Source organism: Tympanuchus pallidicinctus, unplaced genomic scaffold, assembly GCF_026119805.1.
Source record: "Tympanuchus pallidicinctus isolate F22 unplaced genomic scaffold, pur_lepc_1.0 scaffold5, whole genome shotgun sequence".
Lineage (NCBI taxonomy): Eukaryota > Metazoa > Chordata > Aves > Galliformes > Phasianidae > Tympanuchus > Tympanuchus pallidicinctus.
In genome coordinates this window covers 25,861,660-25,887,662 of record NW_026294769.1, presented here as the reverse complement: position 1 = coordinate 25,887,662, position 26,003 = coordinate 25,861,660, and the positions used below count along the sequence as shown (strand labels likewise).

General features: G+C 42.2%; 1 protein-coding gene across 1 annotated transcript in view; it reads right to left on the bottom strand.

Moving 5' to 3' along the window:
• The window catches only part of PIEZO2 (piezo type mechanosensitive ion channel component 2), a 289,987-nt gene extending 270,232 nt beyond the window's left edge, over positions 1-19,755 (bottom strand). Inside the window, exon 1 of the mRNA XM_052704103.1 lies at positions 19,597-19,755. Coding sequence (XP_052560063.1) covers positions 19,597-19,660 — 64 coding nt within the window. The 5' untranslated portion in view covers positions 19,661-19,755. The remainder of the gene's footprint in view (positions 1-19,596) is intronic.
• Between the last annotated feature and the right edge of the window lie 6,248 nt (positions 19,756-26,003).

Below are 26,003 nucleotides of genomic sequence, written 5' to 3'. Positions count from 1 at the left end.
AAAGTGTTCTAATGAGCCTATGCTTACATTCATAGCACTTATGAGAAAACAGTTACAAAGAAAGAAGGAAAAAAATCCAGCAATTTATAAAAAAAGATGCAGCTTCCCAGTAGACAAAATGCTAAGGAGTCCCAAGAGCATTGCAGCTCTAGCGCAACAGTTTATGTCATTTCAGTACTTCACAATTGTCAAGAGAAACATGTCCAATTTTTCAAAAACAGCAAAGACACTCAAAGGAAATCAATGTTTAAAAATCTTGCTGTTTTTCTCCCTCCCTGAGATCACTGAAAGAATTCCACTTTAATTTCTGTCTGAGGAAGTTCATATTTTAAAGAAGTAAAAATAAGAAGACAAACTCAAGTTACAATTTTGATTTTTGTTTTTTTTAGGAATCCACAGATAGGAAGTGAAACAGAAGAGTTAAAGAGACAAGACGTTTTTTTTCTCTCTGAGCAAAATAAATAAATAAATGGAAATATAAATGAATGCATTTCCAATTAAAAAAAAAAAATACAAGAATCAAAGCTTTAGGGATGCACAGGAGTTTTCTAAAGCTCAAACTCAACCAATGATATCATGAAACACAGAAAAAATGCCTTTGCATATACTCTGTCAGCGTATAACAGCACTGCTTAATGATTTTTACATGTCTCCTGGAAGAGGAAAATTAAAGATTTAATTGCAGCACTAGCATAGTAAGGTCATAACCCAATGAGATATGAGATGATTAAGATAATATTTCCAAGAAAAATCAAATTTCCTGAAAAATAGAAGAATGTAGTTAATTTATGAGCAGTATCTCACTGTGGTCGTGACTTTTGTGTAAACCTGTTACAAAGCATAAGGAACATCGTATTTCTGTTAAAGCAAAAAGACTAAAAGATGCATCAAAAACAAGACAAAACTGAGTGGACCATACACACAAGGCAAGTGAACCCCCAAACATCATTTCTGGCTGCCTGCCGTTGATAAGACTGTCCTTGACTTTAATGAACCAGAGACCCACTGACTCATTAAAGAAGAATTTCGACTCACTGGCTGACTGCCTAATTCAGATCTTGCTGCATCCAGAAACCTTAGGTTCACTGTGAAGTACGCTTAAAACATAAGATTGGGATTGTCTTGGCTGGCAAACCATGATAACCCAACCAGTTGCCATGGTTGAGCGATGCAGAGCCAGGATCTCCCTCTGCTGAGGATGTGGCAGGACTACTCCAGGAGCAACAAGGACCCAAAGCTGGAGGATGACAATAAGCCCTCATCTGTGCTGAGAAGATGGACACTCACATCACTTTCACAAGTACTCAGCTTTGGACACCAGGACCTTCCATCCATGGAGAGACCACCATCCTTGCCGGTAACAGTCCTCCAGCCCCTAACTGCCCAAGTGCATGCAGTGCACTTGGGACATGGAGATCACAAGGTGGTCAGTTGGGAGCAGTAATTTTATAATTTTGGGGGGTGAAACAGAACCATACACTAGCACAATGTAAACCTTTTTCTCCTTTGAAAAAAATCAAGGAAGCCAGAATCAGTCAAAGGATGTTGGTATCTAAATGCCGATGTTCCACAAAACCAAATAACTGCCTCTGGTGTAACAATCATTTCCACCAAGGGGGGAAATAAAATTCTGAATTCTATCTTCAGCAATTTTCAGACACGTGTGCTCCCCTCCCTGCTTCTAGCAGCACTGCCTCACATTTGTCACTTTGGACTTGGATGTCCAGCTGCCTCAAATCCAGCCCAGTAAGTCTAGCCTTCGTCTCTTCTAGATTTCCACTGCTGCTTTGTCTGCCTGTTGATTCAGATGCATCTTTGGTTTTCTATTTCTGAAACCCTTATGCTATATCCAGTCCTGTCACCTCTTTCCATATCACCTTCAGGGTCCACACATTCTTGCTGGCCACCAGCAAGAATGCTTTGATCCTACATATCAGTCTTCCAGCTTGTCTGTTTGGTTGTCTTCTTTATTTCCTACCTACTTCCAAACATCATTCTTCTCTTTAAACTCATCTCATTTTCTTGACCTTTAAAAATGAGCCCGTCAATTCTGCACTCCTTTCTACCTTTCACTTCCTACCCCATCTCTCACTACACTTTTCCTTCATGCTCATTCTTTGTACTTTCACTTTTCGTACTCCATTTGCCTTCTTTCCTGCTCTTTGCTTAAATGCCCTGATTTGCCTGCCTCCAAGCCCTTCATAAAATGAGCTTAAACTACTCTGAAATATATGATCTAATTACAATCACATTATTATATAATTATCTTCCTCATTAATGATTCTCTCCTGTGACAACATTCAGTAGGTCAGAAAATTATACTCCATTTGAATTTTTTCAAACATAACTCAATTTGCTTCCAGAGAAGGTGACTGTTTTTCTGGAGTGACAGCAATACAATCACCATAACCTTTTGATTTTGAAAAAAACTCCACAGCTCAGAAGCAGACCAGCTCCCACACGAAGGCATATGGTTTCTAAATGAGAAAGGCAAGACACCATCAAACTTACAGCTTTACATAAGCATTTATTCTTCTAAAATCTGCCCAAAACAATCCTCATCCATATTTATTTACATTAATACTTTGATCCATCTTGACTCTTCACAGAAGAGCCTCATATAGGAAAAAAAGATAAATCTTAAATAGATAAAAATCATAGAATCATAGAATGATAGAATGGTGTGGTCTGGAAGGGATCTTTAAGATCATCTAGTTCCAACTCCCCTGCTATGTACAGGGTCACCAACCACCAGACCAGGCTGCCAGAGCCAATCCAGCCTGGCCTTGAATGCCTCCAGGGACAGAGCATCCAAACCTCCTTGGGCAACCTGTTCTACTGTGTATGTGAGAATGTGAGACCTAGCCCTAAATGTATTTCTCAGGTATTTTGATGGAATTCTGGTAATTTGAAAGTAATTACTTTTCATTACTTACTTACCTGGGTCCTTTTCAACCCAGGCCATTCTATGATTCTATGATTCTCCCCTGCCTGTTAAATAGAGAGGGCTCTGATTTCTCTTCCAAGAGTATAATTTAGATTATTAGGATATGGCTACTTGTTATTAAATATCCAGTAATTCTGACAGAAAGAAACCTCATCCATTGCATTTTACTTTAATAATTTTTAAATTATAAGACATTTCAAGTAGTGCTACTCACTTACATTTGACAAACATCATTAAAAAAAAAAATAAAATAAAACCAATGGGTACTTTGGGATGCTGACCACTCAATGATAAATCAGTGCAAGATACAAAGATTCACACACTACAAGGGCAAGGCTTTCATAATACTTTTTATTTTGTTACCTCCACCTTACTAGTAATTGAATATTTAAAGGAAATCTAAATATATAATTAGCTTCACTATCCTTAAATGCAGAACTGATAGACTGCAATGAGCTGCAGTGAACTACAATGATAGGTGCAATCTTCACATGGTTAATTTAAAAAAATAAATAAAAACAAACAAACACAAAGGAAAGTGCAAAGGAGGATATTAAATGATGGAGGCAAATGGCTTAGGTTTTTGTTCAGAACACGCGATATCCCTGTGGGTCATGAATGTGTTATTGTGGACTAGACAAGAACAGAAAAAAAATTTAAAAAAAAAACCCCACACACAAAAAAAACACACTAGCCTTGCCAGTCAAAGGAATATTTTAACTTATTTATAAGGAAAGCCAATAACACAGCTTGTAGCAGCAGCCCTTTGAAGGCCATTTTCTACCAGAATTTCGTTAAAAACCAACATGAAACAAACAACTTCACTCTAAAATGCTATAACAGTTTTACAAACAATAGATAGTATCTCTTCCCACAGTTTTGATTAAACACTTAATGAAAGACACTTTCTTTTTCTCGTGCTCAGTGCTGCCCTCCCAAATACCTCCATCTCCACTGTGCACATTCATGACATCATTAATTTGTTAACATCTTGCACTAACCACAGACCACTACTGTTGACTCAAAAGCTGAATATCAGGTATTTCTTATTCTAAGTGTAAGAAACCACCAAATTAGATACACAGATTCCTCAGGAACGAAGAAAATGGCAAGCTGATTACAGGTCATCTCAAGTTATACACCACAGAAACAAAAGCAGCTCCCTTTCAATTTTGTTTTGCATTTTCCTCTGAGTTACTCAACTTTATCAAGAAGGAATGGTATATTAAATGTTATTTAATTCATGGACTGAAGAAGCTTTCTTTCCCAAGTAACCTGGCATTGGCAGCAATTTTTCTTGGACAATTGCATATGGGATGATTACTTTTAAAAGGAAAAAAATAACTAAAAAAAAAAAAAAAAAAAACACATCTGTAGAGTACGTTAAAGAATTTGCCAGCCTGATAGATGATTTTTTAAAATCAATTAGGCAATCTTATGTGTACCAATCCTGGATACCAAAATCAAACAACACATGCTTGATTTACCTTTCTGCCTTGAGTAGAAGTTCAAGTTTGTTAAATGCTATTAATGAGCACGCTCTTCCTGGCAGCTACACAAGTTTTGACTCACTCCTCACACAAAGATGTGGAGGGCAAATGGGAAACTTGTCAGGTCTGATTTGCAGAATGATGGGTTCCTCAGGCAAGCATGATTCAGTAAACTATATGGAGTCTGGCAAATCTGAGAGTTGGGAGCATCTTCTTCAGCTAGATGAACGCTGCATGCTAGAATAGGCACAAATGCCATTTACTAGAATATAAGAAAGACACTTGTTTACACAATTGTTATGAAATTCTAAAGCTAAAATTACCAGTATTTCTGCAACACTTTTTAAAACACACTCTATCTTAATACTTCTCAGTACATATAACTTCAAAATGTTTTCTATTTAGGAGAGATAATGTTCTTGCAATAAAACAACATGATTACCAACGGATGAAATAAATGTGTCAAAGAAGTACTTGACTTTGACAATGCTGATGCAATGAAAGCCTCAGTTGAAATAGTAAGCATTTTATTTCTAGTGTTGTGGAGATGACTGCTTATCTTTTAACGAAAAGGAAGGAGCAACAGATGCAGGCAGTGAAAAATGTAAATACTAAGCTACAAGGTAGCGTGAGGATGCTTCCCACAATTATGGTAGTTAACAGCATAAATAGCCCTCAGGAAAGTCATCTGGGCTGCTACAAGTATACCACATCAATTATTGTTCTCCATATTAAAATTGTCTGTTACCTAAGGGCAGAACAGCAGAAGAGCCAGCTGCGTGCAACCTGCAATAACAGTAACTTGCCTTTTAACAATGAAAGGTTAGCTATGCTACATATAATTAACAGTTCCAACATCTACATGGTTAAACTGCAACTTCTCCCATATTTCTTTCGAAATGAAAGAGATCAGGGAGGAAGGTTTCCAACTTATACTAGATGAGACAGCAGAGTTAGCTAAACTGCAGTCAAATAAATAAATAAACCTTGAGGTTTTCAGGCCAAAGTTTGGCAGCAATTCATTCTTCTGAACCTATAAGCCCAATAGGACAGGTTCTATGAATGACTAGCACCAAGTGTTTCATATATCCAATGTGCAAGCCAGCTTCTCAAATACTTGTTTCAAAATTGCAACCCAACAGGAAAATAACTACTGCTACAAGTAATTTGTCAATCCTACATGAGACAGCAATCACCAAGGAGAAAAGAATGCAACACAGAAACATTCGGAACAGACTTTTTCCTGTGGTTTTGAAACAAATTAGCTGTCAGTGATTTGTAGAATAACAAGAAATACTGACTAATTAAAAATACTAAAGTATGTGAGCATGACTTTTAGAAAAATCACACCAATAATTTACTGGCTAGTTAGCTTCTTTCATTCTCCAGCCATGGACAGTTCTAGAAATTAAGAAGAAATAGTGCAGACCTATTAATTTATCATTTTGTTCATTACAAATCAGTGACAGATGACTGTGCCAATGTTACAGAATAACATTCATTAATAATCTGCACTCCCAGCTAAGAAACATATGTTCAAGCTTTTTGAGCCACTAGATGCATATTGTATGTGTTAAGAAATGGCAAATTATGTCTTACAGACAGTAGTTGTGGCTATTTGCTTTTTTTTTTTTTTTTAATTTATTTTTAAAACTAAGAGTGAAAATTGGGACTTTGAGATTTGAGGTACCATTGTGCCTACAAAAAGACAGGAAACCATTCCTCACAGCAGTATTTCCATGACCAGTGGCTATACAGCTTGAAAACAAAATCCAAAAGCCAGAACCAAGACAGCTTTCAGAGCATGCTGGGCATCTACTTCCATGGGAGTAGAGACAGTCTAGGATGTACTGTAAAGGCTAAATAATTTAGTCCTTAAATCAAAAATGAGACAGAAAAATTCCTACAAGTTCTCTCTGAATACAAATGTTCTCTGTTCAGATGTAATACCCAACACTGATCTTTTTTTACTTATGATCCTTTGATATAAGCTTTGAAGGTGTTATGTTTTGTATTTCTTCTAGGAAGCAATAAAAATGACTACTATATACTCTCTCTTACACTGAAGGAGACAAAACATTTTTGGATGAGATTTAATCTGTGGCATTCAACTTTAGCTTCCTGGCTCTACCAACAGCAGTATGTACAAAGGAAGTGATTATTCCCATCTACTAAGCCTTAAACCACACCTGGAGTGAGTGAGATTGCACAGCACACGTGGGACAACCTGGAGATCAGGACTTGCCAGCACAGGTACACAAAGGACAGGTCCTGCTCGACCAACCCGATCTCCTTCTATGACCTGCACGGTGGATGAGGGAAAGGCTATTAATGTGGCCTATCTCAACTTCAAGAAAAGCCTCTGATACTGTCTCCCACAGTATTCTCCTGGGGAAGCCGGCAGCCCGTGGCTTGGACAGGTACACTCTTTGTTGGCTAAAGAACTGGCTGGAGGGCCAGGCTAACAGAACAGTGCTCAATTGATCTAAATCCAGCTGGCAACCAGTCACAAATGGTGCTCACCAGGGATCAGTACTGGGGCCTGTCCTGCTCAAAACTTTTATTGATGACCTGGCTAAGAAGATTGAGCACACCCCCAGTAAGTATGCATTTTGACACCAAGTTAGCAGGAAGAGTTGATCTGCCTGCGGGTAGGAAGGCACTTCAGAAAGATCTGGATAGGCTGGATTAGTGGACTAAGGCCAGTGGGACGAAGTTCAACAAAACCAAGTGCTGGATCCCACACATTGGCCACAAAACCCCAGGCAACACTACAGACTTGGGGCAGAGCAGCTGAAGATTGTGTAGAAGATATTGACCTGAGAATGATGCTCAATGCTCAGCTAAACAGTGAGCCCAGTGTGCCCAAACAACCAGTAAGACCAATGGCATCCTGCTTTGTATAACTGTAGTTAGCAGGAGCAGGGAAGTGATCATCCCCTTGTATTCACCACTAGGGAGGCCATACCTTGAGCACTGTGTTCAGTTTTGGGCCCCTCACTACAAGAAAGACATTGAGGCCCTGGAGCATGTCCAGAGAAGGGCAATGAAACTATGAAGTATCTGGAGCACAAACCTTAGAGAAGCAGCTGAGGGAGCTGGGATTGTTAATCTGGAGGAGGATGAGGGGAGACCTTATTGCTCTTTACAACTCCCTGAAATGAGGCTGTGGTGTGGTGGGGTCTGCCTCTTCTCCTGTGTAACTTGTGACAGGAGAAGAGGGAATGATCTCAAGTTGTTCCAGGAGAGATTCAGGTTGGATATTAGGAAAAATTTCTTCTCTGGAAGAGTGGTCAGGTGCAGGAATAAGCTGCCCAGGGAGGTGGTTGAGTCACCATCTCTAGAGGGGTTCAAGAAACATTTAGATGAGGGACACTGTTTAGTGGGGAAATACTGGTGATAGGACTAGATGATCCTGGATGTCCTTTCCAAACTTGATGATTTTGTGATTCTACAGACTACCTCATCTAACTTTGGCCTGCACCAAGACAAAGAATATGCTAGCAAACTAACAAATATATGGAGGGAAGCCCCCAAGACAGTCAGAGTTAGAGTTCAAAGTTCTCTGAAAAGAAGCTGCAGGACAGGTGTTCGTTCATACCAGAGACAAGACAGCTTTGGGATACCTCACAGCAATCCCCCAATGCCCCCCAATGGGAAGGCTATAGAGATGATGGAGCCAGGCACTTTGCTAAGGTAAACACTGAGAGGCAATGATCATAAACTGAAGTCAGAAGGCTATGAAGCTATAATGAGGAAAAGAAAAAAAAAAATAATTATGAGAAAAATTAAGCATTGAAAGAGGTTGTACACTTTCGCTCTGCAGGCTTTTCAGAACCCAAAAAGAAAAAGGTCTGAGCAGCCTGATTTAAATGTTGACCCTGCATTAAGCAGAGGGTTGGAGAAGAGATCTTGTGTTGCCCCTTCCTGCCTGAAAAGCTCTGGAATACTGTGAAGAGGGAGACAAAGAGACAGAGCAGAACCTACCTGATAATCATCACAGAAACCTTGCATGGGGAGTAGCCAACTTCAAGTGCTTCAGAAGACTGTGTTGAAACCCAAAATTAATAACTAAGGAATGACTTGCCCTGCAGGATAATATAGTTCTAGCTCCTCAGAACAGATGCTGGTTTTAGTGACATAACTTGCTCATTCTTTACTACTTTAAACAACTGGTACATTCTTATTTCAGTGTATTTTGACAATGATAAATGTGTTGACCATGCAGGCAGGAGACTCTGGTAATAAGATTTTTTTTTTCCTTTCTGTTTGCAATATTGTGTAGTGTTGGGATAATCCTATCATTTATGTTTCAAGGGCAACAGGAAAACAGCTTCCTCCACAGAGGAAAGAAGCAAATGGAATTCCCCCAAATATAGTAACTGGCCACAGAGCTGTCAGGAAATAACCAGATCACTCCCCTCTAAACTTCTAGCAATTCAAACCACTTCATCCTCTGGGGCACACAAATGACACACTGGAGTTACTGCTATTTCTCTCCTATAGCCAATACAGCTGTCTATTTGCATGAAACAAGATTCACACATCACCTCTTCTCTGCATTTTAACATGCACTTCTTTATAGTAAGGGATAAATTGTTAAACAATTCGGCCAACACTCACTTCTAGATCCTGAAGATGGAACTGTGGGGCTGTCTTACTCTTCTTACTATGCCTGCATGCTACAACAGATATATAGTAGGTATCAAGAGTGGCTTATTGCTTCCAAAAGTTGACAGCGGCTTATTATTATTTCATATAAGGCTACTGTATCTTAAAGGAATTTCTGTATAAAACCATAATACTATAATAAAATACAATGGTCTGATGAAATATACACAAAAAAAAGTGTTTACCTTTGCAGAAAATTAATGAGAAACATTTGTAGATGCCTTTGAGCAACTATGACCAACCACTGAATTTGCAGATGGCAATGAAAAGCTGTGAGAAAGTTTTTGATGTTTATGTACACTAATGGGCATGACAACTGAGTTTGTTGATTCAGTTCAGTGAGAACAAATGGATGACAAGCTGAACAGTACAGAAGGGTATTTTAAGATGCATTGTGTCACTAGAATTTTATATGTGCACAGTATTTCTTGCACTATAGTTTGCCTCAGAGCATGCACATAGACACTGTGCTTCAAGATCAAAGAAATCAAAGGATTGGAACATGGGAGGAAGTTGTACTGGGTCAGGAAATCGTAAAATAGGATCTGTTTTTTTCAATGTGGGACTTCTTCCATGACAAAAGCATCCCTTGCAAAAAAGTGAAGGAGAATAAATCTCTGTGATCACTAATGCTTATAAAAATTACAGAGCCCACAGTTAAAAGGAACCAGCCATCAAACAAGGAGATGAAGTCTATTATTGGATTCAATTTGAAAGGAGCTGGGAACAAACTTAGGGTTTGTGTGATGCAGAGTAAGTAAGGTTTGTGTCGCTGACTAGGCTTTTTCAATCCCAATTCGTGTTTTCTGTACTTTATCTTGGGGAATATGAAGGTTGTGTAGCTGTCAGCTGAGCCTTATGATCTGCCACTCTAACAAGCACAGCCAGGCTGGCATAAGGAAGGCTTCCAAACACACTCCAGGGAAATAAAAGGCCCTGTCCAAGCAGCATGAAGGGAAATATGCTTTTATAGTAATATGGACATGAAAAATATTGCCCAATGAAGGCCAAAGGTCCCGACCAACATATCACACTGTAAGAAAAAGAAACTAAGAAAAAAGATATGTTCTTCACACTGGGCAAGAAGTGAAAGTTCACTTATTATAGAGGGGAAGAACAAAGACCTCCCCCAATCAGCAAATGTATGAAGATGGTTAATAAAATGCCTTTAAAACTGCATGAAAGGCTTTTGTTCTGCTTGTTAGAAAGGGAAAGCGGATCAGACTGCAGAAGAAAACCACCAAAGTCAGAGAAAATGTGACACCAGACCTACACAGAAGTTTATAAGAAGAAACATAGTGAAAAGAAGGAACAATGGAGATCAGAGTTTTTCCAGTTAAAAATCTATTTTCCACAATGCGCAGTACTACATTGGATTGATGGGGGTTTTTTATTGTTTTGCTAAATTTGACAGTGAAATGTTGGAAGTGCTATATTTGACTTTAACTTTACCAGAAACTTTGTTTTCAAGAGCACAGGAATAGCACCTTATCCAAAGCTGTTTTTTTTTTTTTTTTTTTTTTTTTTTAAAAAAAAAAAAGGGCTTACTGATTTCCCTTTTTTCAATTTAGAGAAAACAAGCTATGGAGATGGTACTTATTATTTACGTAGCACTATAGTGCAAATATAAATGCCTAGCACTTTGCTAACAAATAAGAGACATAGGCCATGCTTCACGGAGCTTAACCACTCCATATTCTATGAAGCTTAGCTTCACAGAATAACATATTCTAAGATGCCTAGAGAAGAGGAGAAGGAAGAATCAAAAAACATCATGCAGCTTCTCAGGCTGATGGTGCAGGATAATCCTTTGACAACACAGAACTTTCACTTGAAGGAAAAAAGACACTCAGAGATGAATTTCTACACAGATACGTAGAATTTTTGCCCTCAAAGAAAATGTCCACGTTATTGACGGCTCATGCAAAAGTGTGGAAAGGAAATCTAAACCTGCACTTCCAGTATAAAGAACAATCCTCCTAAAAGATGCCCTGCAATACACACATCCCATGAAGCGATTTCGTCTCTGACAAAGCTTCAAAAAGTTAAGATGTGGTGTTTTTCAGGCTGTCTTGTAGAAGAGGTTGTAAGTATCTGTGTTACAAAAATGCAGTTCTAAGGAATATAACATGACAGGTTTTCAAAATCAAGGCATTCAGAGAACAAGTGAATTGAAATATATTTCAGCAATCACAGTGCAGCTACAAATGTTGTCTAACAATACTCTCATAGAAGGAGGCCAACAAAATGACAACATGACCTAATATTTATTTATGGCTATAAAAGTTTTCTACATAAATCAGGATTTATGGAAGACAAATTTCTCTCACTTGCCTTTAGCTTATGAATCAATCTACTCTCTGCAGTTAGGAAACTACTATTCTGGAAGACGTCATAAAAAGCCATGAGTGTAACAAGAGAGAAGAAAACACAACACACGAAACAGGTGCAGCCACTATGCAAACATGTTTCCTATCCCAGACATTTTCTAATTTATGACCATGTATTGAAAAGAAATTCAGAGTAAACGTCTCTGCATTTGATTGCTAGAGGTTAGCAGGTGATTTGCTATACAAGCAAACCAACACTGCAATCAGTATTACTTTTCACAATGGGTTATTTACGCATTCTTTTTCACTGGTCAGTCCCTTCTTAGCCTTTCAGACTCTTCCTGCATTTGACATAAGCTCAATCAAAATTTAAGGCTAAACTTACACTTGCATCATGGATTACATGACTTCCAGCATGAGGCATTTGATAAAATTTATTCCACAGATTATCTAAGATCTCATTTCCCTCATAATGTATCTTTTACCAAAAACAACCATCAGCATACAGTGTGATGAATGGTATTAGCACAGCTAAGGACAAGACAGCACTAGTTTAGCACCTCTCGACTCAAGTAAAGTTTGTGTATCTCTCAGCACAGTGAGCATCCTGTGCACACATGCTTATCAGCTAGAGAAATAATTTGCAGTCTCCTCTGTGACTTCTGAACAAGGGGCAAAATTGACCCTTGCTCCAATACCACTTCAGCATTTCAGTTTTAAGTTATGGTTCTGTAAAGCTACATCAATGAATCCTGGAAACAGTAGACAGAGTATGTAATGTCTGCAGTCCTGTGCTTATAATATTCTGCCAGAAGGGGAGCGATTGGTGTATCAGTGACAAATACACAGACTCGCTTCTTTAACCTTCACTTCATTTCCAAGAAGAGCCTCCAAACTGCAGACTGCATGAATGAGCTCAGAGGAGTGATGCTACGCTGTGCCGTCCAATCACTCTAATTGGAGAAGGGGTCTCTCCCAGATCTCTGTATCTGTGAGGGCAGTTTTAGTGCAATCCTCATCTCTTTCTCTTCAGAATTGGACAACTGATAGGAAACTCAGAGCTGTTAATTTCTACAGTTAATCTTAATGGTTGATTTTATGCCTTGTAAATGTTATTCTAAAGTGTTAGAGTAAACAGAACACTAGACTGTTGTTGATTTAAGTGATTATACATACTTTTTCCCATCCAAAGGATTATTTACTGAGGCAACAAACTGAAAATGGATTAAAGAGTATTCCTTTTTATTTGCAGCAGAGTTCACGCACAGTATTCATTGCTACAGGATATCATCAAAGCTAACATCACAGCTCAGAATTAATGAAACACAAGAAACCAAGATACAGAATAGCAACCTTTACGTGACTTTCAGGTTTTACTACTGCCTACTCAGGACAGGAAATGGACAGGTAAGACTCAGACAAAGTCCATTAATTAAACCACATCCTGAGCATAATGCATCAAAGGGTACACTCCAAAATAAAGGTATTGTATAACTCAACTCTTAGGCTTTTTCTTTTAAATATCCACAATTTTAGCTGGCTCATCTGACAAAGCAACACCCAGCATGCCAGTTCCTCTCAGGACAAGAATCAGCAGACTCTATCTGTCATATTTCTGCCTCCAACACATGAATGTTTTCTGAAAGCCTGTTATCTGCATGCTGCTGGCTTTCACCCTGCTTAGCTTCAGAGATTTATTAGGATGACAGTATGAGGAGCTACGACCACTACAAAAGTAACACTGCAGACAACTATTTTACCCTACAAAACAGATAGGAAACAACTGAGCTACAAATGTTGTCCAATCTGCTGTAGCACAGTGTATAATCAATTAACATATGGATGTTATAATTAAGAAATATACAAGAAAGTTGGGCTAAACAGGTCATCACGCTAAAGAGAAATGGATGAAAAGCTTACCCTTGTCCTAGGCTCACTGAGAAGACTCTAAGAGGAGCGATCTCCAAAACAGACCCTTCCCCAGTGGCAGTCAGCTCTGAAATGGGTCTCGGAGAGGTGGAGTCAGGCTCCACCCCTTCCAGCAGCACAGGTGAATTGCCTTCACCTGTGCTCCTGTGGCTGATTCACTGCTCGCCTCAGGTGGTCAGTCAGGTTCAGGCCATGATTCAGCATTTCCCATACACACCAGAAGAAAACAATGCTACACATCCTGTTAGCAGCTCAGCAAAGTCATACTTAGAGTATCTCTGAACCACCTGAAGACATAATTAAGGCTTACACAATTAATGTGGCTACACAGGCTTTTTCCTTCATTAACACTTGCTGACAACTCTCCGCGATTGGAAACTTGTTTCAAACAGGCTTTTTTTTGGAGTTCTGGAGTCCAACATAGGAAAATCATTACTGGTATCCCTCATGTGAAAGGTTATCCTCTAAACAGGACACACCAAATTCTTAAGGACTACCATGGCAGTGTGAAAAAAAGAGATGAAGAGAAGCTGGAGCATGGGCAACCAGACATTCTGCATGCACGTGCAAAAGGCTTTGCTGCTAAGGACTGCAAACTCTGAAGATCCTCTCAGATACCACCCATGAAATGCTCTCTCTCCCCTTCCCACAGTTGCTGTAGCAGCACCAGCTGGACTGAAACTAGCCTCCTTTGCCAGCATTTGCAGCAGCTCCAACCAGCAGCTGGACAGAAATGCACCATGCAATGATCTTAGTGCTTTGGTGGTTATCTCTCACGTTTTCAGATTTGTAGCAAGGAAATGTAGCTACGCATGCACAAATGCAATATCAGTGCCATTTTCATACCTCAAAAAAACTACCCCCAAAACGAGCCTTTCTGCTCCCAAGTAGATCAGTTCTATCACCTCATTCTATGTTTTGACTGACATAAGAACTACAGTTTGGCACAGTTTCATACCTGCGGTTCTAGTGACAGAGAAGAAATGACAAACAGCCTGATTTGCAGATTACACCCATAAGCTCCAGCACAACAAATAAATCATGGAATCTTTTACATTGGAAGTCACTACTAAAGGCCATCTAGTCCAACTGCCCTGCAATGAACAAGGATACCTAAAGCAGATCAGGTTGTTCAGAGTTCCTCCAGCCTTGCCTAAAGGGTTGGCATGCTCTCTCCCCAGACCCTGTAGTCTCCAGGAAAGTTGTGTGTTCTCTCTGACAAACTCCACAATCAACAGCCGCCCACTGGTTCCTATGCCAAGGTTCAACACTGTATACATATTTTTAAAAAAAAAAAAAAAAAAAAAAAAAGCAAGCACCCACCTGGCAGATCCCGAGTGGAGCAAATCTGTAGCTCTGTAAACATTTCATCTTAACCATTATGTGCATTCAAGCCACTTAACAGCATCGTTAGGATAAATAAGTACAGGTGGTAAGAACTTAAGGGTAGGTGTTTAATCCCCATCTTCTGTGAGATGTATCTTCAGAGAGCTTTCCCTACCTGCATGCCAGATCACAGTGGTCACAGTCACCCTGAGATGGCTGCAGAGAGCCACAGAGCAGGCGGATGCTGCCTTCCCATTCTCCCCAAAACACTTCTGTTTGGATTTTAATTGACCTAAAATGGAATCCAAAGAGATTTTGATGACATTTGTTTTTTTTTATGCACAAGAAGATCTAAGCCCGTGCCTACCAGCCTGGAAAATATTGTTCCTGCAAGATTGCATAAATTTTTTCTCTTTGACACCTTTCACCTGCTCCCACTGAACTAGGTAAACAGCGAAACTTCCCTTCATAAAAGAAGCCAGATATATTTCTAAAACACTTGAAGAGGGGAAGGAAACCTAACAGGCATTTTAGGATCCCTCACGCAAACTGGCATTTACATTTATCAGGGTTTTTTTAGCTTGCTGCCCATTAAGTGCTTCCTAGACTTTTTGTTGATGTAACCAACATTTTTATGAGTGTTCTGGGACAGCAGCAGGGTTTTAAAATGTAACAGGAAGTCTATGTGAATCTCTCTCATGCTGTTCTCTATCATTCTTCTCAGAATACCATAATAAATATTCTCTACTATAACAACACCGATCAGTTTGGTCTTCCTTTGCCTTTTTTTTCAGTATCTGGACAATTTTAAGGAGTAACAAGCAGCACATTTGCAGACAAGGTGAAGTTCATTTCAACTTTAAAAATACATCAGCATCTTTTGATACGTGTGTATATGCGTACATGCACCCATATGTACCATCACATACAATGTCACTGCTCAGATTTTTCTCCAGTCTGAATGGTCCTGCATCACGATTTGCTTTGTCATCACCATGGCATAACGTCACCTGTGTGAGCTGACACACAGAAACCACAGCACTGCCTGCAAACTGCTACACCATGTCCTGTTGTAGTATCATTTTTAAACAGCCACCTCCAGGCACTCAAAAAATAGTAGATCTAGACACAGCTCACTGTCTCTACAGTCTTGCTTTAATGTTACAGAGTTGTCCAACAGTTACTCATTCTGTAGAAAAAGTGCATAGTAACAACTCAAAGCATCAAAGCATGCAGGGAGGTGCTGCTTTCTGAAATACTCTCTAAAACACATAATTTAAGCAGCATTTGAGTACCTGCTAATGAAACAACATAGGTATTTCCCCTCCAAAGTTTCCATCTATGTGTGTTAATTTAAGCAGAAAAGTCAAAGAGCCCCACGCACACTGGGATCTATTTTTTTTTTTCCTTCAAAGGCAGAATAAACACCTGGATCCCGCTGGCTGTGCTCAGGAGGCCAATCCAACAACTGCATTTGTGAATACTGTTTATGTTTACAAGAATTCAAAAGAATACACTATTGATGTCCTGAAAAGATGGCCGTTCTGATTCATCCAATATCTCTCTGATGAATCACACTCATAGAATGGAGAACAAAAAGCAACTTCACCATCTACCATGAGTTCGAAGATGTGGCTTGAAGGAACAAGTGGAAACTTCCAACTGAGAGCTGAACTTTGTCACCCACAAAAACTCTTCAAGGTATTTTCTTCTAACCTGCTGTCACTTACCAAACACTAAACCTGTGCTCATCCCCTAACAACAAACAAAATAAAGCCACCAACAAAGAAGACAGTGCTCTGAAAGCTCCTACTGTTCTTACCTCATCTTGGTCAAAATTCAAAAGTTCAGAAAGCAAATGCAGCTTCTGGGAAGTGCCTGGGCTGGAGCTGGCATCCCAAAGCCAATCTGCCCATAACATGCAATTCAGCTGTCAGAAACTAGGGGAAGCTTTTTTCCAGCATTTTTTTGCCAGTGCACCATCTGAAAACACTAATATTTTTCTTAAAACAAAACTAATGAATTGTGCATGAAAGAAAACAATTGGAGACAGAATAATTAAAAATTGTTATCAAGTGATGTAAACCACAACGTTGTGGTTCAAGCCTTTATGAATCAAAAAAAGCAATTAGGGAAAGATGGTTTTGATGTATGAGTTCAGGCAGAGACAAACAACGTTTTGCCCATTTGAAGTTCATATAAGCAGCAAAGAAACAACAGGCTTATGCTAAGACTCAAACTTTAAATAAATAAAACAAAAACTTACAAATAAAAACTTAATAAAAGCTTAACTGAACACTTCCCACCACGATTGCCAAAGCTCTTTGGCCCCTGTCCCCCCAATTTGTCATTTGTTTTTTCAGCATTGTATTACTGCAATACAGGGGCATATCACATAGCATTAATCTCACTAAAAACAAGCATAGAAACAAATCTCTGTCTTATTACAGAGCACAGAACTTGATTTGCAAGGAAGTTTTGTGTTCCCATCAGTTATTTTTTAAGTCCTAGGTCTGCATCAGACTGAGCATAACATTTTGTCACGAAAATAAGAGGACGATGAATTAGCCCTGAAGCCAAAAGGGGACAAGCAGTGAAAGCAGTTCATTTTATATCTCCTGTCTTCAGCAGCTACCCTGGACACTTTGCTCTGAGCTGTAAGCGAACACATTGAGGGTTCTCTGTACAAGGTGACGCTCTTTAGCATTTCAGATCTGATCCTAAAACGTTCTTATAATAAACTGTGTATTCCCAAGTACGTGCTATTTTTTAAAGTTTGGAAATTATTTCATACCAGCAAAGATGACATGCTTTATTTTAAAAGTAAATCAAGTTGAATACTGAAGTATTAAGGAATTAAAGCATTAACCATTTTTTAAGTATTTAAGGACTCGTATTTCATCTTGGCAGATGTGTTATTTTTAAAGAGTGTGCCCCAGCCGCCATTCCCCTCCACATACCTCCTTGGGGCTCTCCAGCCCGGTTAGAAACAGAACAGCAAACCCTATCCCAATCAGAGGTTGCAGCCATTTATCATTTTAAATTACAGCCACGCAGACCCCAAACACAACGAAAAGCTCATCGTTTCCCCCTCCTGGCACAGCTGCACACACTCACTGCCCAGACAGAGGCAGGAGACACGAGGCATCGCGGCGCAGCGAGTCCTGGCAGCAGCCGTTCAGCTCCGGATGTAACCTCACCTTAAGCCATACAAATAACCATCACTGTGATATATTGAACTCTGAAGAGCCTTTTTCCAGAAGCCCACGAAGGACTTCCTTGAAGCTTTGGGAGGAGAAGCGCGTTGGCTCAGGGCCGCTCAGGTGCAGGCAGAAGGGCCAGGCCTCAGCCCAGCGAGCAGCCTGCTGCGGGGCAGTCATGGGTGAGGACACAGTGCCTACAGACACTGCACCCTGAGATGCACGGGAAAAGCTGGTGTCCTGTCACTAATTCCTCTCTCAAGTCCGGCTGAACAAGGCCTTTGGGTCCAAAAGCTCTGCAGAAGGATGAATAGTAATTCTGTTCATACTCAAGACAGTATGTAAACCTTGAGGGTTTACATTTCAATTAATCTTCAGATGAAGATGACCATAAGCAATTTCTGACACCAGTTCTCAGCGGTGGAGGCATTGCTGCAATGCGAAAGTACCTCTGCATGACTGAGCATCAGGAGTCAGGACTGCAAAACCTTTTTATCCGAACTTCTTGTGATACAGAAAGAGTGGTGAGAGCCAACACACGAGTGAGCGCCTAGCAGAGTAACTCCTCCACTACTGCAAAACCAGTGCTAGATATCACGGTGTCAGGAGACACCAACAAAATCCGACACAATTCATTTTCTAGCATCTTTCCCTCTCCCTACATGGTTTTCCACGGCATTCACAGCCATAATGCAGAGGAAAACATGGACGAGTCCTAACGAGTTTAAATCACAGGGTGCCCTACACTCTGCTGGGGGCCGCCTGGCACCATCATCACATGGCCTCGAGGGCATCCTAATGCTTACCCCATCCACCACCCAGCACACCAGCCACCGAGCCACTGCCCCATAGGCATGGGGATGGACACACAGCAGGTGGGGAGCCCTCACCTGCTGCCAGCAATCCGTGGAATCATGACTCCTCTAGCACCGTCGGTGGCCACAGAGCCACCTTCGGAAGGGACAGCGGGTGCTGATAGCCGAGAGTGAGGGAGATTTTGGGGTCGCGGAGCTCCTCGAAGGCAGAGCTGCGTGCTCCGGAGCCCTCGCTGCCCACCAGCACAAGGGGAGCGGCAGCCGGAGCTACGGCTCTTCCCGCTCTCGGCCCCCGCCCGCCTCCGCGGTCCCACCGTGCTCCGCAGCGCGGTCCCGCTTGCTTTCTTCCAAGTTCCGTGCTGAATAAAATGCGGAGAGCACGGAGTAACACGAACGCGTTCACCCACGGCTGGGCACCGCGGTTCTACGTCCAAAAATAATTCCTGCTTTGGATGGCTGCCTGCTAAATAACGCGGTTTAATAAACCGAAATTTCTCTGTCTCTCAAAATAAGAAAGATTAAATTTAATAAAAAAAAAAAAAAAAGATTAAAAGGGAACAGAAAAAAGGAAAGAAAAAAAAGAAAAAAAAATAATAAAAGAAGGAAATCTTCCTGAAAAGCTCCGTAAATGAGAGAAGTGCTCCGCGCTCTCCCGCGCTGCTGCGCACAGCCGGGACGCCCCGCACCGTTCCCACGCCGCCTGAGGACGTTTTCCCGAGCGTAGGAGTCCCGGCGACGAGAACGGACGGTAATGATAGCGCCGGGATAAGGCATAACGAGGGCGGCTAAGAAATACGGGGGAGACGCGAAGTCGAAAGTTTGTCGGGAAAAAGAAGTGCGGGAGCAGCCGCATGGAAGGGAGCATCCCGGCGGGGCGGAGGGACGTACCGGCAGCCAGGCACACGGGCAGCAGCAGCCTGAAGGTGAGCCCGCACAGCACCTCGGTGGCCATCGCGCCGGGGCAGGACGTCGGCCGGGCGGCCGCGGAGCCGTCCCTGGGTGCGCTCCTCTAGGGCCGGCCGTGCGCGGAGCCGCCGCGGCGGCGGAGCATCGCTCGTCCCCGCCTCAGCCGCCTCCCGCCTCCCGCCGCATCCCGCGGCAGCGCCGCGCCGCACCCGGCCCGGGCCACGCACACGCCCGCCCCCTCGGGGCTCCGCGCCCGCCTCCTGCTGCCCTTCTCCTCCTCCTCCTCCTCCTCCTCCTCCTCCAGCCCTCCGCCGCGCTCAATAGAACTAGCCTCCGCTTCGATGCCCCGTAGAGCTTGGGGTCTGTCCGCAGCGCTCCTCCAGGGGGTTCTCCTTCTCCTTACGTGACATTTCTTCCATTTTTTTTTTCTCATTTTTTCACTCTTTATTTTTTTTTCTTTTTTAACTTTGATTTGCCTGTTTCCTGCTCCAGGCTTCATCAGCCCAGCTGGCCGCACAAGTAAACTGCCACCTGGAACAACAAAATAAAACAGATCTGACATCGCTGGGAATGAACAGGGGTCACTCCAAAAGTAATGCCTCCTATTTCTTTCCATGAAAACTGCCACAGCTACAAAGAGTACAATAACACTATTTGATAAAGCAAATTCTCAGCTACAAAACTCTGTTTTTCAATATAGTCACTGCCATTAGCTATGCATTTTTGCTAGTGATGATCAAGAGCCTGCATGCAACAGCATGTCAACATCTACAGCTATTTCACAACTGCTGTGACCATGCCATTGCTATGAAACAGTTGCCAATGAAGTCCAGCTTTCACTGTTCTCACATCTACTGTTTGGTTCCCATAAATGAAATATTGGTAGGAAGGTTCAACCTCTACTGCCATACCACCAACTTTTGCCTCTGATGACATAGGCCGACGTCATAAAATAAGAGGCGTTACTTTTGGAACACCCCTCATATGTGACTTCTCTGGAAAACTTTCCCATTTACAACCCACTGTTGGTTTAAGTGTTGCAGGTTTAAAAAGGGCTGCTCTGAGGCTTTCCTGGTGTCCCTGGGTAAAGTGTGCTGAGTAAAGTGGGGGCTGAGATAGCAATGTTATGGAGAGCTATCAATGGTGTTATTAATGAAAATCAAAGTCCACTTAATCTTGGGCAATGCACTGCAATTCCTCCCACTCACATGAGGTGAGTGCAGGCAGAATGCCTTTGTTGTGGCAGCAGTGCTGCAGGAAAACCTTTATCCCATCCCTGGAGACATTCAAGGCCAGGCTGGATGTGGCTCTGGACAGCCTGGTCCGGTGGTTGGTAACGCTGCACATAGCAGGGGGATTGAAAGAAACTAGAAGATCATTATGGCCCTTTTCAGCTCAGGCCATGCTGTGATTCTGTGATTCTGTGATCCCTACACAAGATGAAGAGAAAGCTATGGATAGTGACCCCATGGGGCAACATGTGAATCCTTGGTGCCCCTTCCTGGTGTGGGGCCTCACCTCAGCTCTGAGGTGGCCTGTGTGGTCTCCTGAAGCCTGGCTGCTTGGCTCTAATCTCTAATTCACTTACAAAAATAAAAAGGTTCTATTAAAGAAAAAAAAAGTCTTTGTGATTCTAGAGTGCAGATGGTATGTGCTGAGCCACGTGCACATCTGAGTTTTCTCTTCTGAATAATGGTGATTACTTGCTCAGGACTAACTGGCTCTGATAGTAGGGTATGTGGAACAGAAAGAACTCCCAACATGCATCTATGAAGCAAAGAAAAAGTCAGCCAGAAATAACAGTCAGTCCACTCCCAGCTTGGCAGGTATATGTGGGTTCAGGCTTACACCTGTCAGACAGAAGAGCCCAGCAGGACAGATGTAATGGGGTACCCAGCTCTTGTCATTGTGCTTAGGGATCAAGTCTGCAGCAGATACCACACCAGCATCACACAGCACTCACCCCGCTAATGAAACATCCCAGCACTGGTGGTATCACTTTCAGAACCCCTTCAAAGAGCTCAGGATCTGTCCTGAGAACACCTTCCTGGGGAACATCTCTCTCCTAGCCCTGGTGGTCCCAAAGCAGACAGTCAGGGGAAGCAGTCTGTATGTGTAGGACACATAGCTAAAGTGTTTTGTGCATTTTGGCAGCACGCTTGCAGGTATTGATCATTCTTTGGTTGTTGTTCTATTCGGTCATTCAGGTTCACTAAAGCAAGGATAAAGTATCTATTACTTTCACAGTACAGTTACTAAAGTGGTTGTTGCTGTTATTCTCGTGTTCGGGCAGTGATCAGTCGGTTTCCAAGGCTTACCGATCTCAAGGTACGAAACGTGGAGTTCGGATACACGGACCGCAGGGCTCATCAACTTCTGCGAGTCCGCCGATCGGCTGCGAATCTGTGCAGCCGCAGTGCCACCTTTTGGCTAAATCGGCCTTTGTGTGAATCCCACGTCCCTTCCCACCGGCTCTGGGGAGGGACCTGTCTGCACGCACGTCGTTCAGATGGAGCCACAGTCACCTGTCTTCCAGCCGTACCTCTGCGGGATGGGTGAGCAGCTGCACACAGGCCTCCGTGATGACTGCACACACCTTTGCGAGTTCAGGTGTGGACAGGACCAGCAAGAGCATGAACCTGAAAATCAGAGCACTGTTAGCCAGAGTGAGAACAATAAAGCCCAAGGCTCTCACTAAAATATACAAAATAGAAGTTGAAGTAATGAGAAAAGTGTTACTTGAGTGAAATGCACATAAAGCAACTTACTGATAGAGAACTGTGGAATTCATTTAGAACCACAGAATGGCTTGGGTTCAAAGCGACCTCAAAGCCCACCCATCCCACCCCCTGCCATAAGCTGGGGGGGCAGCCCTGCCCCCCAGCAGCTCAGCTGTCCAGGGCCCCATCCAACCTGGCCTTGAGCACCTCCAGGGATGGGGCACCACAGCTTCTCTGGGCAGCTGTGCCAGGGCCTCACTGCCTTTTGAATAGAGAATTTCTTCCTAACATCTATCTCCTCTCAGTTTGAAACCATTCCCCCTTGTCCTAACACTATTAGATCTTGTAAAAAGTTGGTCCCTCTCCTGCCCATAAGCTCTCTTCAAGTGCTAGAAGGTAACTGACAGAATTTCTGCATAATTCAGATGCCAAAAGACATAGCAAGGAAAAAAGAAGCCTCAGCATATATCATGTTCCCAGTTCTGTTAAGCAGAACGTAACCAATCAGAATTGCTAGTGAAACCTGCTGTGTTGATCTGCCTGGCTGTCTCAATCAGTGATGTTCACAAATATCTTCTAATCACCTCAGCTATCTCATTTCTTTGGCTGCTGGAATCATGAACTCATGGTGTCATTATAACATCCACAGAGTTGGGATAAAATAACAAGTGTTTGTATGTGCATGTACATACATAGGCTCATGCAGTTTACCACAGGAAGCTCCATAAAATGAGTACTAAGCTAGCTGGAGAAATAAAGCTCATCTGTACAGGAAGAGGCAAGAGAAGTCACCAAAACCTTTTCAGAGCAATCATGTACAAAGGCATTTTATATTTGTTATTCTTCCAAAACGAGGCTCCTACTTTGGGGACCTGTGGGGAAGGAGATGGCTTTAATATTTAAGGTGATGATTAACTGGTGTGTTTTGCCTATTGATCCTTGCTCTGTAAGGCTACAGGAAAACATGGTGCTCCTCTTACCTCTTCTAAAAGCCCTTCTGATGCTCAGCCCAACAGGAGCCATCCAGGTCAGCTCCTCATCTTAGCCCACATCCTGCTCCAACTAGGGGAGGTGTCCCTGCCTGTAGCAGGGGGTTGGAACTAGATGATCTTAAACGTCCCCTCCAACCCAAACCATTCTATGATTCTATGACTGAAGTTGACATTTTTCGCTTCCAGCATGAACTCAGCTCAACTTCAAGATACCATTCAAGTTTAGTTCTGGTTCAGTAAAAGTTTTTTAAAAATCACACAGTTCAACAGTATTCTTGGTTCAGAATCAGTTTAACTCCCCTGCACCAGCACTAGTCTGTAGCTATTTCATGTTCTTAAATTATGAGCTTGTCTTGCTTTACAGTATAGAAATTCATTTCACTCCCATATACGCTGAGTAGTCATCCTCAAAAATATTCATTGCCCTAGCAGAGCTCCTAGTTCCCTGAAGCCTCCAAATTTCCCCATGCTGGATTAATCTTCCACTCACTCTCCCATAATTTCACCACCCATTTCAGTTGACTGGCCACAGGGTCTGCAGAAAGCTTTCTAAAATCAGATGCATTACTAAAGGTCTGGGCTTTTTTCCCTGCTGGCCTTTTCAGTGTTCATGTCACCATGTCTGTCTAGATTTTTTGTCTGGCACAGCAAAAATCTATTGATAGAAACCTTTGTATTTCAAATGCAAACAGTGACTGCCAGCCTTGTTCTGGAGGGTCATACAGTCTGATCGGTCAGGAAGCAGACAAACATTATTAGCGTTACCTCAGAGCAATGTAAAACACCACAGAGAGCTCTGTCGCCAGCTGAGGCAGTCCTGGTTTGGTCACATTTTGTGGGACATCAAACCTGGCAGAACCCAAACAGTTCCTTGAGGCACCATTAGCCCACAGCAAGAAATGAAAGCTGCTTCCGATGACTGAATGCTTCCACATGTATCAGAAAGGAACCATTAAGAGCAGCACTCATAAGGAATCATTAGGAAAATGGCATCGGCTCGTGGTTGGTGCAGCGGATCAACAAACAGCACTGAAAAAAAATAAACTAGGAAAAAGAATTCTAACTCATTGTGCATGCTTACCTGCCTGCACGTAATTACATTTGAAATTGAAATAATTTTGAGAAAGATTGTGCAAATTCTGAAAGAACTGTTTCTTAGCAAACTATGAATTTTTCTCTGCGTGTGAGGAGTTCAAACATGAGAGGTACACTCAAATAACAACCAGGCATGGCACATAATTAAAACTGTCTGGTATGAGCGCATAACTTGTTGAGATTCATTTTCGATCTGAGGAAATAGCAAGCAATAAACATCCAGTTGTCCTTGAATGGAAGTTAACCTTCAGGGTATTTGTTACATACATCTTCATTTCATGTGTACTTTAAGAAAATTTTAAAAGAAGACTGGAACCATAATATAAAATACCATTGTTCTTGGTTATATTCTATAATTGAGGTTATTGGCTTGGCTGTAGCTAATTGTAAAGTGATAACTGTGGGATGCGCTGAAGCAGTTCCAAGACAGTCCTACGCAGATTGCTATAAACACACAGCTATGCAGCAGATCTGAGCTAGCTGGAACAAAAACACCAAGCACGGCTCTGGACTCCTTCAGTAAAACGCTGCTCTGCTGTGGTGGTGATGTGAGTTACATTTGGGGTGATAGCCAGGGAGAGCCAGCCCCTCACATCACAGGAGCACCATCGCAATTTACACTTTTGCTGGCTGCATCAGCTCAGAGCAACAAGAAATGAGGCTGAGAAGATCACAAAACACACTGAACCAAAACCAGAATTCTCCATGGGGCAGTAGAGCAGCAAAAGAATAGATTTATGACCCAAGCGAAAGAGCAGACATCGCTGCACACACCTGCATTTCAGCCAAAAGTCCTTCCTCCAGCTGAGCCTACGCCATCAAGGAAACCACTAACTCCTCCAGGTCCTTAGTTCAAATCCAGTTTGGGCAGACTGTGATTGAAATGCATCATCCCTGACAGCTGGGCAGTGGGCAGCCGCGTCCCCAAAGCTCCTTCCTTGCTCACTCAGGGCTGATTTCCTTGAATGCCAAGGAGGCATTTCCTTGAGATACTGAAATGCCTCCAGCCTGAGGGTCTGGTTTTTGTGTCCCTGCATCCTTTCCACCTTGTCACTCCTTGTCTTTCTGCAGAACCTGCTATCACAACACTCTTTCTCAGAAAGGACTGCAGAAGCATAGAATCATAGAATTTCCCACATTGGAAGGGACCCATAAGCTCCAGGCTCCACATAGGACCACCCAAAATCAGACTATGTCTGAAAGTGTTGTCCAGACACTCCCTGAACTCCAGCACTCAGGGCAGTGCCCACTGCCCTGTGCAGCCCGTTCCATGCCCACCGCCCTGTGCTGCAGCCCCTGTCCCTCACCCCCAGCTGCCCTCCCCTCACACAGCTCCATGCCGTTCCCTCGGGCCCTGAGCAGAGCTCAGCGCAGGACAGCCCTCAGGATCCAAATGTAAATCTGGTCTGGGACATAGGAGGCAAAAAGAGGATGAGAAGGGAAGGAGATGGCGAGAAACAGGAGAATAAGTTATCTGATGAGTAGCTCCAGGCAAAAGAGAGAAGTACCTGGTAGTGTTCTTTGTGCAACAGTGTGTAGTTAAAAATAATTCTTTAAACTAAAATATTTGGATAGGGGTATC